The sequence below is a fragment of the Brassica rapa genome, chromosome A01 (assembly GCF_000309985.2).
Source record: "Brassica rapa cultivar Chiifu-401-42 chromosome A01, CAAS_Brap_v3.01, whole genome shotgun sequence".
NCBI lineage: Eukaryota > Viridiplantae > Streptophyta > Magnoliopsida > Brassicales > Brassicaceae > Brassica > Brassica rapa.
Window position 1 is genome coordinate 28,776,565 of NC_024795.2, and position 13,679 is coordinate 28,790,243.

The window sequence follows — 13,679 nt, forward strand, 5'->3', positions numbered from 1 at the left end:
ATACTTGATCTTCCTGTACAATCTGCAATGTTTCTTCTACGTGGTGTTTAGATGATGACGAAAAGAAGGTAAAAATTAAAGAAAACCAAACCTCAAGAGCTTTGCTGCAGATGTTCGTTTCTCTCCGCAAGTGAGTCAAGTTCAACTCTTTTATATAGTATTGTTTGTTAATCTCTGATTAAGTAAAAAAAGTTTATTTCTTTTTGGTTTTTGGTTGTGAAAAGATGAATGTGGAAGCCGTGAAAGAAAAGCTGTGGAAGAAATGTGGGACGTCTGTTAATGCTACGGCTTTAGAGCTCTATGATGAAAGTGGCTCCAATGTTGCAGCTCTTAGTGATGATTCAAGACCTCTCGGTTTCTACTCCCCTTTTGATGGGTAAATTGGAGCTAATTAGACACAATGTAAACAGTAAACAGAAAATGTAAGCTTTTTACCCTTGCGTTTATATAGAGATAGTATAAACAGAAGAGAATCAAAGCCCGTTTTCTTGATTCGTTCTTGTTGATTCCATCCACAAGTTTTGTAGACCAGCTAGTGCAGAGAGATTCGTCTTGCTTCCATAGGCCCATTAATACTTGTAAGAAACCTCAATACTTGCCCGTTAATATAGTCCCAAAACTATGAAGCAAGCTAATAATCACCACGCGCTGTATTAGCGAACTGTCGACTCGACGCTGCTAACTTTTGTTTTGCAAGTTAAAGGATTTAATTAACCTTATCTTGGATGTTCTGATATCGTGTGTAGCGAACTGTCTAGATAGTCAATTCGTATGCATACTTCTTACAAGTGTTTTCTAGTATTGGGTTTTGTTGTTGTCGTTTTTTGTCTTGTCTCCATCACGTAGAGAAATTTAAGAGAACATGCATGTTTCACACTGTAAAGTGTCCCACAAGGCTAAGCGTATTATTATTATTTTGACTTAAAAAAAGATTATTATATCCAAATCATACCTTTTTGTTTTGTCGTTTTTGCTAGTCCATACCTTATTGTTTAGATTTCGCGTCAGAAATTTAAAAGGATCAACACTAATATATAAAGAGTTTGAAAAATCCATTTATTACCATTTAATTTTAAATTAGAGCCATGTGAAAAAACTCAAATTCAATAACTATAAGAAATAATATGGATGGAGAGACATTAATTTAACATTTCGACCAAAACAATGGATAGAGAGACATTACTATGAAAGTTAGATAAGATTAGATTTGTTTTTTCTTTGTGGGTCTGCAAAAATCAACTGAAAATTAGTATATCTTACGTTTCACAAAGAGTGTTGTTCTAATTTATTGTTTGTTTCTAAAATGTGTCTATAGTTTTAATAGAAAATTTTAATTACTTTAAATTAGAAAATAGTTAATTTATGAACATAAAACAAAACGAATAATTAAATGAGAGAAAAACTCTTAAATGATAGTTTTGTAAAACAAAAATATAAATATTATTGATTATAAAACTCGTGATTATCTAATCTTTTTTGGTCAAAAAAAAAAGAAAAAAAAACTATATTTTTTGGTCGAAAACTCGTGATTAACTAATCAATCATACTCGATACCAAAAAAAATAAAGTAAGAACGCGTTTGTCACGTGTCAAGTGAACATTATCTCCCTAGATTTGAACTGTCGTCCACAAATAGTGTCTCTTCATTACAGACGTGGATCCCACAAAACCCACAAGTCCCATATTCCTCCAATCATATTTTTTCTCTTCTCAAAAAGAAAAATAAAAATTAAAAGTCACCGAGGAAGTGCACGCCGGAGAAACTGAGCCAGCTGCGCCGGAGCACTAAGATGAGGCAAATGCCCTTCAGTCTTAAGCGTCTCCACCTTCGTATCACCACCAAGATTATCCTTTAGATACTCCGCCACCGAAGCAGGAACCGAAACATCCTTAGCCGTCTGAATCACACAACAAGGCACCTTCACCAACCCAAGCACACCTCTAAGATCACTATTAAACACCGTCCTCGACACGAACAGAGATATGTCCGGACGCATGTTAAACAACGTCCGGCTAAACTCTCTAACCGCCGCGGGAACATCAGCTCCAACAGCCAAAGGCGCGAACCCCTGAACCCAAGCCTCGTAGTTAGCCTCCATAGCCGAGAACACCTTCTCTATCTCCCCTTCCTCGAACCCTCCGTGGTAGTCATCGTCGTTGAGAAACCTAGGAGAAGCTCCTATGAGGATGAGCTTCGAGAAAAGCTCAGGGCGGCGGATGGAAGCGATGATACCGATCATGGCGGAGACGGAGTGGCCTACGTAGGCGCAGTTTTGGATGCCGAGAGAGTCGATGATGTTGAGGAGGTCGTCGACGTAAGAGTCGAGGGTGGTGTATCGGTTGAAGTTGAAGTAGTCGGGGTTGACGCTGCCGGCGCAGACTAGGTCGTAGAGGACGACTCTATACGTGGGGGTGAAGTAAGGGAGGATTAAGTGCCATGCTGATTGGTCTGTACCGAACCCGTGGGCTAGGACTAGGATCCGGTCGCCTGTGCCAACGACCCGGACGTTAAGAGCTTCGAGGATGTTGTGTTGACTCATGTTTTGGGTTTGTTGTTGTGAAGGGTAAAGAAAAGAAGAGGCTACTGTTTATATAAAAAATAATATGGGTTGGTGTGTGTAATGAAAATGAAAAAGAATTTTTTATTATGTTTATTTTACTTTTTAGTATCCAAAATATAATTTATGCTTTTTGAACAAGACTTTTGGATACAAGAGTTGCGTTGATTATTCCTCTTCCTACTATGATATTTTTTTAAATCATATAAAGATGCTTGAAGGTTGCCGTTGAGATATTCCACAACCATGTTAGATTCTGTCATTTGTGTGTTTATCAACCAATGTCTATCCATTATCCATAGACTTTTATTTGGAATGTGATTACAAGAATAATGTAAAGCATAACACTGTTTTACTAACGTTCATTTAAATAATAAAAAGATTGAAGACATGAGTAGACAAATGATAAACATTGGATAATTTAGGTTTTTATTTCGATTTGAAAATGAATTAGACGTCATCTAAGAAACAAGAATTTTAAATATATTCCAAACTCCAGGCACATGAAAGCTTACTGTAAGTCATAATTATCTACAAATTACAAATCAAAGACTAATGATGTGGTAGAAAGAACTAAATGCATAGGTAACAACATCCAGCCTAAAAAGAAAGAAAATCAGCTCTTTTTGAATAATGTTTTCAATCAAAGGGTCGTCCAATCTGCAAGTATGAATGTATGATGCATGAACTAGAGAAATGTATTCCAAGTTCCTTAAACTGTGTGTACACTTATCAATCAAAGTAACTTAAGATTTACAGTAAATCATAACTCTAAAATAGATATAACTAGTCACAGTCAAAAAGAGTTGTATATATGAAAAAACGAATAGGATGTCGACAAAAAAGTTCAATTTGATATTTGAAAAGAAAAAAGCAGAGAATTGAATGTCGACGAATTTGTTGTTATTTGAATACATGTGTTGACTTGTATTCTATTCGTGGGTGCAACAGCTATAAATTAAGATGAATAAAACATATGTTTTAAACAAGGCTGGATAACAATACCATAGCTTTTTTTTTTAATTTGAAACACAACCATAGCTTCTTCAACTCACAATTGTCTTTATAAAATTTAGAACCAAACCATTACTTCTTCATGTCAATTTTAAACACTACTTTTAAACCATACTGATCAAATCGATTAAAAGGGAAAATTCATTTTCAAATCAAAGGTAATATCCAAGAACTTCTGTTTATAAAACTTGCAAGAATGGTGGAACCTACACTACATGATAGCTTTTTCTGTGGTTCACGTATTTTCTATGAAAAGATAACTTTATTTCCATTATTAAGCTTACTTTCTCTCTTGCTAGTGTGAACATTGTTCAGTCAATATCGTCAACGTCTTCTCATTAGATACACAAAGCCTCTCCGTAAATCATTTCTCTCTATCTCGTAAAATCTCTGTGATCTATAGATCTTCTCTCCAGCGTAGTAATGGATCTTTACCTTCTCCTTGTGATAGTTGCTACGCTTTTGTGTAGTAGAATCTTTTCTTTTGTTTATGCCAAGTTCAGAGTTCAAGAAAACAAAATAATTGCTTCTTCTTCTTCTTCTTCTTCTTCTTCATCTCCCAAGTTGTCTTTGCCTAGTAATCGTGTACACGATGTCTTCCCGAGCTTCCACGGAAAAGATGTCCGTAAATCCTTTCTCAGTCATTTTCTGAAGGAGTTTGGGAGCAAAGGAATCAACCTGTTCATCGATAACGAGATCACTAGAGGAGAGTATATCGGCCCTGAGCTCAAGAAGGCAATCCAAGGATCAAGAATTGCGATTGTGTTGCTCTCGAAAAGATACGCCTCTTCATCATGGTGTCTTGACGAGTTAGTAGAGATTATGAAGTGTAAAGAAGAGTTAGGTCAAACAGTGATGCCCGTTTTCTATGAAGTGGATCCAACTGATGTCAAGAAGCAGGCCGGTGACTTTGGAAAAGTCTTCAAAAAAACTTGTAAAGGTAAAACAAATGAGGTTACTAGGAAATGGAGTGAAGCTCTAGCAAAAGTGGCCACCCTCGCTGGTTACCATTCAAATAACTGGTTCGTCAAATCTCTCCAAACTATATACGAATGTCTTTTGAACAATTTAAAGGGCATTGACTTTGATATATTTTGAATATTGTTGTATAAGGGATAATGAGGCAAAAATGATCGAAGATGTTGCCACTGATGTTGCAACCAAATTGTTTAACTCCACGCCGTCAAGAGATTTCGACCAATTAATTGGGATGGAAGCTCATATGGAGAAGATTTCGCGGGTTTTAGGCACAGATTTGGATGAAGTGAGGATGATAGGGATTTGGGGGCCGGCTGGGATTGGCAAGACCACCATTGCTAGGTGTCTGTTCCATCAACTATCCCATACTTTTCAATACAGTGTCTTTATGATGAATGTCAAAGCAATGTGTACGCCACCGATTTGTTCAGACGACTACAACGTGAAGTTGCACTTGCAGCAAATTTTTCTGTCTCAATTAACCAACCAGAAAGAAGATTTCAAGATTTCTCATTTAGGAGTTGCACAAGAAAGACTGAATGACAAGAAAGTTCTTGTTGTTCTTGATAACGTTGATCGGTTAGTACAACTAGAAGCCATGGCCAAAGAAACTCGGTGGTTTGGTCATGGAAGTCGGATTATCGTTACAACGCAAGATCGAAAGATTTTGAAGGCACATGGGATCACTCATATTTACAAGGTTGATTTTCCATCAAATCGTGAGGCTATTCAGATGTTTTGTATGTATGCTTTTGGTCAAAAGTCCCCTGAAGATGGTTTTGAGAACCTCGTACGGGAAGTTACAACACTCGCCGGGAACCTCCCTTTGGGACTAAGGGTTATGGGATCTTATTTTCGTGGAATGTCCAAGCAGGAGTGGGAGAATGAACTACCAGGGCTGAGGATGTGCCTCGATGGAGAAATTGAGAGCATTTTGATGTTCGGTTATAACGCATTATCTCATGAAGATAAAGATTTGTTTCTTCATATAGCCTGCTTTTTCAACTATGATAGGATGGAGAATGTGGTAGAGAATCTTTTGAAGAGATTTTCTGATGTGAGGCAAAGGCTTAACGTCTTAGCTGACAAGTCTCTCATATCTTTGGAAAGGGAACGTGTGATTATGCATGATCTGCTAGTCCAGCTGGGTAGAGATATTGTCCGCAAACAGTCCAGTGAGCCTGGACAACGCCAGTTTCTGGTCGATCAAAAAGAGATTTGTGAAGTACTTGCTGAAGATGTAGCGGTAAGTTTTGCTATTAGTGTTTTATTGCAGTACTTCTGGTTACAAATTGCTCTGTTTGATAAACTACAATCATCTCTACCTTATTTTTGGCTTTGTTTCCAGGGTAGTAGAAGTGTTATTGGCATAAATTTCTATGGAGACGAAATAAATGTGAGTGAGAGAGCATTTGAAAGAATGTCTAATCTCCAGTTCTTAAGACTCGGACTGCAAATTAATGGAGAACTAGATGCATTTCATCTATATGGTGGACCAAGCTATTTATCTCCTAAACTTAGATTACTAATGTGGAAATGTTTTCCGATGACATGTTTGCACTGTATTCCCAACCCAGAGCTCCTCGTGGAACTAGTCATGATTGACAGCAAACTTGAGAAGTTGTGGGAAGGAACTAAAGTAAGTAACATAAGAATATCATATGTTGTTATCATTATTATTGATCAGATTTGTACAGTTATGTAACATGAAAAAACTAGACTAATAGAATGTAACAAATGTGTTCTTGTTGATTTTGTCTGTCAGCCGCTTAGCAATCTCAAGTGGGTGGATCTGAGGTATTCAAAAAACTTGAAGGATGTTTCTAGTCTCTCAACTGCCACTAGTCTACAGGAGCTAAGTCTCATAGGATGTTCAAGTTTAGTGGAGCTTCCATCTTCTATTGGGGATTCCGTTCATCTCAAGAAGTTGGATCTCAGTGAATGTTCAAGTTTGATTGAGCTTCCTTCCTCTATTGGGAATGCCATTCATCTCAAAGAGTTGGATCTCAGAGGATGTTCAAGTTTGGTAGAACTTCCCTCCTCTATTGGGAATGCCATAAGAAATTTCGAGGAATTGAATTTTAATGATTGCTCAAGTTTAGTGGGAGTCCCTTCCTCTATAGGAAACGCCACTAATCTCAAGCGTTTGAAGTTTAGTAGATGTTCAAGTCTTGTGGAACTTCCTGCCTCTATTGGAAACCTCCATAAACTAGAATCTTTGATTTTGGAAGAATGTTGCAAGCTGGAGGTTCTTCCTGTCAACATCAACTTGAAATCTCTGATGAAACTTGATCTCACTGATGAAAAGTTTTCCTGAGATCTCGACAAACATCGAATATATGTATCTCACTGGAACTGCGATTAAACAAGTGCCTTGGATCAAGAGAATCTCTTGTCTTTATCGACTTGTACTCAACGGATGCAAAGAGCTCTTATCACTCCCACAGCTTCCAGATTCCTTATCAGTGATAGACGCAGAAAACTGCGAGTCTCTGGAGAGACTAGACTGCTCCTTTCTTAATCAACAGATTGATCTCAACTTCGCCAACTGCTTCAAGCTGAATAAAGAAGCGAGAGATGTCATCATCCAGACATCAACTTATCAATTTACCTTCTTACCCGGTAAAGAAATGCCTAACTACTTCAATTACCAATCTAATGGAGGTTCCCTAGTAATGAAGTTGAACGAGAGGCCTTCACCTTCATCTATGACATGGAAGGCTTGCATCTTGCTGGTTAGTGCAGTTGGGATTGAAGCTGCTAAAGGAGAAGCAGTGCATGTTTATCATGGGATCAAACAGAATAGCCTCGATGTCCCGTGCAGTCCAACACACCGCACTATGTTTCCCCTTTTAAGGGAACATCTGTACATCTATGAATTCGAAGCAGACGTGACTTCAGACGAACTTTGCTTTGAGTTTTGGCTCAGCAGTGGTGGGTTTGGGGTCGACAGAGACTCATGGATGATAGAAAAATGTGGAGTGCATTACATTAATACCAGTTAATAATGTTGTGTTTTTTTTTGTGTATTATTATCAATTATCCTGTTGTGGTGGGTTAAGAGCAGTTACTAATACCTTTATGAATAAACGAGGAACCAATTCTTAGTGAGCATCAAATCAGAATCATTATCTGGTTATTATTGTTATATTATCATCTGAATAACCAACAACCTAACCACACACACATCTGCAAACATATCATCAGTAAGCCTCAAAAAGAACAGCTACTAAAGACCAATTCTTTTGTTTACACATATCCACCATTAACAGGAATGATCTGACCGTTGATCCATTCACCACCATCACCAGCCAAGAACCCAACGAGAGGCACCACGTCTTTGACTTCGCCGACTCTCCCAAAAGGATTCTCTGCGGCTATCTTCTCCACAACCTCCGAGCTCTTTCCTTCAAAGAACATCTCGGTGGCGATTGGTCCGGGAGCTACGCTGTTTGCAGTGATCCCTGTTCCTTTAAGCTCTTTCGCAAGGATCTTGACCATCGTTTCCACTGCTGCTTTTGATGCTGCATAGGCGCCGAATCCAGGCTTCAGACCTCGGGTCATGGAAGATGTGAGGAGTATGATCCGACCACCGCCTCCTTGTTTGAGTCTGTTAGCAGCTTCCTTGCTGCAAAGAAACGCCCCTTTCGTATTGACACTACACAGTCCATAAGAAACAAAGGTCAGACAGAGAGTGATAAAGAACACTAAAGTAGCAGCGAAAGAAAGAATAAACCTTTAGTTGAAACTTGATTCCATATTTAGACATATATACATCTCAAGAACACATGACATGTTTCATTTGATTCGAAATTAAGACATACTAATCTCAGTAACATTGGAAAATACAATGCATCATTTTTTTATTGATTTAAAATTAAGACATACAGTTTACAATAATATTGGTACATAAAGAAATCATTTTTCTAACTCAAAAAAGAAAAACACATAACCAATCATATTAGATTCGAATTCGGACATAATAATCATCTCACTGTAATAACAACAACTGAAAATATTTATTTTGCTTACTTTTCGACTATTTATCGTGAAGACAAAGATTCTAACCAATGAACAGTCTCTATTGTACCTGAACGTGCGATCAAAATCTTCGACTGATGTGTTTGCGATCGAAGGGTACTTGGGATCGAGGACTCCCGCCGAGTTAACCAGAATATGAACCGGCGACTCGAAGGCCCTCTCCGCCGCATCGAACAGAGATTTCACCTGGCTTGGCTCTGAAACGTTGGCCTGAACCACGATCGCTCTTGGTCCGTTTCCGGTAATGGCTGGGAGACCGTTGATCTCCGCCGCGACAAGCTTGGCGTCAGAAGATTTAGTTGTGTAATTGACAACGACTCTCGCACCGAGTTCAGCGAGGTGGATCACTATCGCTCTCCCGATACCGCGAGAAGAGCCGGTGACTATGGCGACTCTGCCGGCGAGAGGAAGCGATTGCGACTGTGCAGCCATTACGATGGTTTCGATGAAGAGAAGAAAAATACGAATTCGACTCTTTATTTTTTTATTTCTCTTTTGCAACAATTATTTAAGAAGAAGAAGAAGAAGCCAAATCAAATTTTTGTTGTTAACCAAGGCCTATTAGCTTATTTAAAATGGCGCCAAAAATGGAAAAATAATCAAAATTTGTTAACCACTCTTCTGTTTATACTTAAGCCTTGATTATATATATAGATTTTAACTTTTAGTTTTTAAATTTTGAATTTTAGTTTATAAATTTGTTGTTTCCAATCTTGTTTTGTAGAATTTTTTTATTTTTCAAATGATAATTTTATTTTAAAATTACATAATCCACCGTCAACATGAATGATTTGAACAATTGACCAATTAACTGAAATTTTGCCAATTGATTGCATTGGAATGATACATTGTATTTAGAGAAAAAATTAAGATAGCACTAAATCAAGTTTTTGTTCTCAAACTAGTATTCAAGCCTCAAAGTCACAAAAATAGGTTTCATTAAAGAGGTAAATATATATTTATACTCTTTGGATTAATTAATCCAAATCTTAGAGAAAGTTAAGGAATGGAGTTTTGGAATTATTGTTTAAAATTTTATAAAATAAAAAATCAATACTAAAAAATTAAAAATAAAAATTTAAAAAATAGTTTCAAAAAATATTTTTGAATTATAAAAAGAAAATTTGAAAGAAAACAATAAAAACAAAATTCAAAAAAAAATTAAAAAAAATTAGAAAAAATTTGAATCTGAAAAACCATATAATCTGCAACTATAAAAAGAAAATTTCATTTTTTATTTTTATTTTATTTGTTTTTATTTATTTTTGTTTGCTTATTTAATTTTAAAGACCTTGTAATTAGACGAAGCATTTATATACATTTTCTTTTGCAACAATTATTTAAAAAATAGTTTCAAAAAGTATTTTTGAATTATAAAAAGAAAATTTGAAAGAAAACAATAAAAACAAAATTCAAAAAAAAAAATTAAAAAAAAATTAGAAAAAAATTTGAATCTGAAAAACCATATAATCTAAAACTATAAAAAGAAAATTTCATTTTTTATTTTTATTTTATTTGTTTTTATTTATTTTTGTTTGCTTATTTAATTTTAAAGACCTTGTAATTAGACGAAGCATTTATATACATTTTCTTTTGCAACAATTATTTAAGAAAAAGCCAAATCAATTTTGTTAACCAACAAATGAAAAAGGTAATCAAAAAAATAATCTCCCCGCGGGCGCCCTCCCTCTCCCGAGGGTGCTCTCCTTGCCCTTTTCCCTCGCCCTCGCGGGCCTCTCCCCGCCGCCTCCTCTCCCCGCCCTCTCCCCGCGAACGCCTCTCCCACCTCTCCCCGCGAACGCCTCTCCCTCGCGGGCTCTCCCTCCCCTCTCCCTCCCCTCTCCCCGCAGGCGGGCCCCTCCTCTCCCCGCGGGCGCCTCTCCCCGCGGGGAGAGACCCGACCCCTGCGGAGGCGCCTCTCCCCCCTGCGGGCGGCCTCTCCCCTCTCCCCGCGGGAGGCCTCTCCCCGCGGACAACCTCTCCCCGCGGGGGAGGCGGGGAGCGCCGTCTCCCCGCGGGCGCCTCTCCCCCGCCTCTCCCCGCGGGCGCCTCTCCCCGCCTCTCCCGCCTCTCCCCGCGGGCGCCTCGCCGGGCGCCTCTCCCTGCCGGCGGTGCCTCTCCCCGCCGGCGGCGCCTCTCCCCCCGGCGGCGCCTCTCCCGCGGGCGCCTCTCCCCGCGGGCGCCTCTCCCCGCGGGCGCCTCTCCCCGCGGGCACCTCTCCCCGCGGGCGCCTCTCGCCTCTCCCGCGCGGGCGCCTCGGGGCCTCCCCGAGCCGCCCGTGCGCCTCTCCCCGCGGGCGCCGGACGCCTCTCCCCGCGGGCGCCGGGCCAGGCGGGCGCCTCTCGAACACACGGGCGCCTTTGCGCGCCCGCGCGCCTCTTCCCGCGGGCGCCTCTTCCCGCGGGCGCCTCTTCCCGCGGGCGCCTCTTCCCGCGGGCGGGCGCCTCTTCCCACCCGCGGGCGCCTCTTCCCGCGGGCGCCTCTTCCCGCGGGCGCCTCTTCCCACCCGCGGGCGCCTCTTCCCGCGGGCGCCTCTCCCCGCGGGCGCCTCTTCGGGAACCTCCTCTCCCCGCGGGCGCCTCTCCCCGCGGGAGAGACCCGACCCCTGCGGAGGCGCCTCTCCCCCCTGCGGGGGCCTCTCCCCTCTCCCCGCGGGAGGCCTCTCCCCGCGGACACCTCTCCCCGCGGGGGAGGCGGGGAGCGCCGTCTCCCCGCGGGCGCCTCTCCCCCGCCTCTCCCCGCGGGCGCCTCTCCCCCGCCTCTCCCCGCGGGCGCCTCTCCCCGCCTCTCCCGCCTCTCCCCGCGGGCGCCTCGCCGGGCGCCTCTCCCTGCCGGCGGTGCCTCTCCCCGCCGGCGGCGCCTCTCCCCCCGGCGGCGCCTCTCCCGCGGGCGCCTCTCCCTGCGGGCGCCTCTCCCCGCGGGCGCCTCTCCCCGCGGGCACCTCTCCCCGCGGGCGCCTCTCGCCTCTCCCCGCGCGGGCGCCTCGGGGCCTCCCCGAGCCGCCCGTGCGCCTCTCCCCGCGGGCGCCGGACGCCTCTCCCCGCGGGCGCCGGGCCAGGCGGGCGCCTCTCGAACACACGGGCGCCTTTGCGCGCCCGCGCGCCTCTTCCCGCGGGCGCCTCTTCCCGCGGGCGCCTCTTCCCGCGGGCGGGCGCCTCTTCCCACCCGCGGGCGCCTCTTCCCGCGGGCGCCTCTTCCCGCGGGCGCCTCTTCCCGCGGGCGCCTCTTCCCACCCGCGGGCGCCTCTTCCCGCGGGCGCCTCTCCCCGCGGGCGCCTCTTCGGGAACCTCTTCCCGCCCGCGGGCGCCTCTTCCCGCGGACGCCTCTTCCCGCGGACGCCTCTTCCCGCGGGCGCCTCTTCCCGCGGGCGCTTCTTCCCGCGGGCGACTCTTCCCGCGGGCGGGCGCCTCTTCCCACCCGCGGGCGCCTCTTCCCACCCGCGGGCGCCTCTTCCCGCGGGCGCCTCTTCCCGCGGACGCCTCTCCCCACCCGCGGGCGCCTCTTCCCGCGGGCGCCTCTCCCCGCGGGCGCCTCTTCGGGAACCTCTTCCCGCCCGCGGGCGCCTCTTCCCGGGACGCCTCTTCCCGCGGACGCCTCTTCCCGCGGGCGCCTCTTCCCGCGGGCGCCTCTTCCCGCGGGCGGGCGCCTCTTCCCACCCGCGGGCGCCTCTTCCCGCGGGCGCCTCTTCCCGCGGGCGCCTCTTCCCACCCGCGGGCGCCTCTTCCCGCGGGCGCCTCTCCCCGCGGGCGCCTCTTCGGGAACCTCTTCCCGCCCGCGGGCGCGCGGGCGCCTCTTCCGCGGACGCCTCTTCCCGCGGACGCCTCTTCCCGCGGGCGCCTCTTCCCGCGGGCGCCTCTTCCCGCGGGCGCCTCTTCCCGCGGGCGGGCGCCTCTTCCCACCCGCGGGCGCCTCTTCCCGCGGGCGCCTCTCCCCACCCGCGGGCGCCTCTTCCCGCGGGCGCCTCTCCCGCGGGCGCCTCTTCGGGAACCTCTTCCCGCCCGCGGGCGCCTCTTCCCACGGACGCCTCTTCCCGCGGACGCCTCTTCCCGCGGGCGCCTCTTCCGCGGGCGCCTCTTCCCGCGGGCGCCTCTTCCGCGGGCGCCTCTTCCCGCGGGCGCCTCTCCCCGCGGCGCCTCTCCCCGCAGGCGCCTCTCCCCGCAGGCGCCTCTCCCCGCGGGCGCCTCTCCCCGCCTCTCCCGCGGGCGCCTCTCCCCGCGCCTCTCCCCGCGCCTCTCCCCGCGGGCGCCTCTCCCCGCGGGCACCTCTCCCCGCGGCGCCTCTCCCCGCGGGCGCCTCTCCCCGCGGGCGCCTCTCCCCGCAGGCGCCTCTCCCCGCGGGCGCCTCTCCCCGCGGGCGCCTCTCCCCGCGGGCGCCTCTCCCCGCGGGCGCCTCTCCCCGCGGGCGCCTCTCCCCGCAGGCGCCTCTCCCCGCAGGCGCCTCTCCCCGCGGGCGCCTCTCCCCGCCTCTCCCCGCAGGCGCCTCTCCCCGCGGGCGCCTCTCCCCGCGCCTCTCCCCGCGCCTCTCCCCGCGGGCGCCTCTCCCCGCGGGCGCCTCTCCCCGCGGGCGCCTCTCCCCGCCTCTCCCCGCGGGCGCCTCGCCTCTCCCCGCGGGCGCCTCTCCCCGCGGGTACCTCTCCCCGCGGGCACCTCTCCCCGCGGGCACCTCTCCCCGCGGGCACCTCTCCCCGCGGGCACCTCTCCCCGCGGGAGAGAGCCTCTCCCCGCGGGCGCCTCTCCCCGCGGGCGCCTCTCCCCGCGGGCGCCCCGCCTCTCCCCGCGGGCGCCTCTCCCCGCCTCTCCCCGCGGGCGCCTCTCCCCGCGGGCGCCTCTCCTCTCCCCGCGGGCGCCTCTCCCCGCGGGCGCCTCCCCGCGGGCGCCTCTCCCCGCGGGCGCCTCTCCCCGCGGGCGCCTCTCCCGCGGGCGCCTCTTCCCGCGGACGCCTCTTCCCGCGGGCGCCTCTTCCCGCGGGCGCCTCTTCCCGCGGGCGGGCGCCTCTTCCCGCGGGCGCCTCTTCCCGCGGGCGGGCGCCTCTCCCCACCCCCGGGCGCCTCTCCCCACCCCGGGCGCCTCTCCCCACCCCGGGCGCCTC

General features: G+C 47.7%; 3 protein-coding genes and 1 long non-coding RNA gene across 6 annotated transcripts; 2 read left to right on the top strand and 2 right to left on the bottom strand.

The window, feature by feature from the left end:
* The first annotated feature begins 23 nt into the window (after positions 1-23).
* LOC117134111 lies at positions 24-1,157 on the top strand. Its single transcript, XR_004458265.1, has 2 exons — positions 24-130; positions 225-1,157. It is a non-coding gene; the product is annotated as an uncharacterized LOC117134111 (long non-coding RNA).
* A 394-nt stretch (positions 1,158-1,551) lies between these two features.
* Positions 1,552-2,791, bottom strand: LOC103828234 (strigolactone esterase D14). Its single transcript, XM_009103851.3, has one exon. The coding sequence runs from the start codon at positions 2,538-2,540 to the stop codon at positions 1,737-1,739; it is 804 nt and encodes a 267-aa protein (XP_009102099.1). The 5' UTR covers positions 2,541-2,791; the 3' UTR covers positions 1,552-1,736.
* Positions 2,792-3,661: 870 nt separating this feature from the next.
* LOC103828261 (probable disease resistance protein RPP1) lies at positions 3,662-7,659 on the top strand. The gene is given in 5 exon segments (XM_018652694.2): positions 3,662-4,594; positions 4,686-5,796; positions 5,899-6,189; positions 6,316-6,851; positions 6,853-7,659. Coding segments are annotated over 5 exon segments (3,240 nt in total). The 5' UTR covers positions 3,662-3,995; the 3' UTR covers positions 7,556-7,659.
* Positions 7,645-9,257, bottom strand: LOC103828233 (NADPH-dependent aldehyde reductase-like protein, chloroplastic). Of its 3 annotated transcripts, none has more exons than XM_033291466.1 (3): positions 8,641-9,257; positions 7,786-8,208; positions 7,645-7,755 (listed from the first exon to the last, which is right to left on the bottom strand). In XM_033291466.1, exons 1-2 carry the CDS (start codon positions 9,021-9,023, stop codon positions 7,800-7,802), a joined length of 792 nt encoding a protein of 263 aa, XP_033147357.1. In that variant the 5' UTR covers positions 9,024-9,257; the 3' UTR covers positions 7,645-7,755; positions 7,786-7,799. The 3 variants fall into 3 exon arrangements, with proteins under 3 accessions (XP_033147357.1, XP_033147364.1, XP_033147355.1); XM_033291473.1 differs by having other exon boundaries at positions 7,659-7,707; positions 7,799-8,208; XM_033291464.1 differs by having other exon boundaries at positions 7,659-8,208.
* Positions 9,258-13,679: the final 4,422 nt, after the last annotated feature.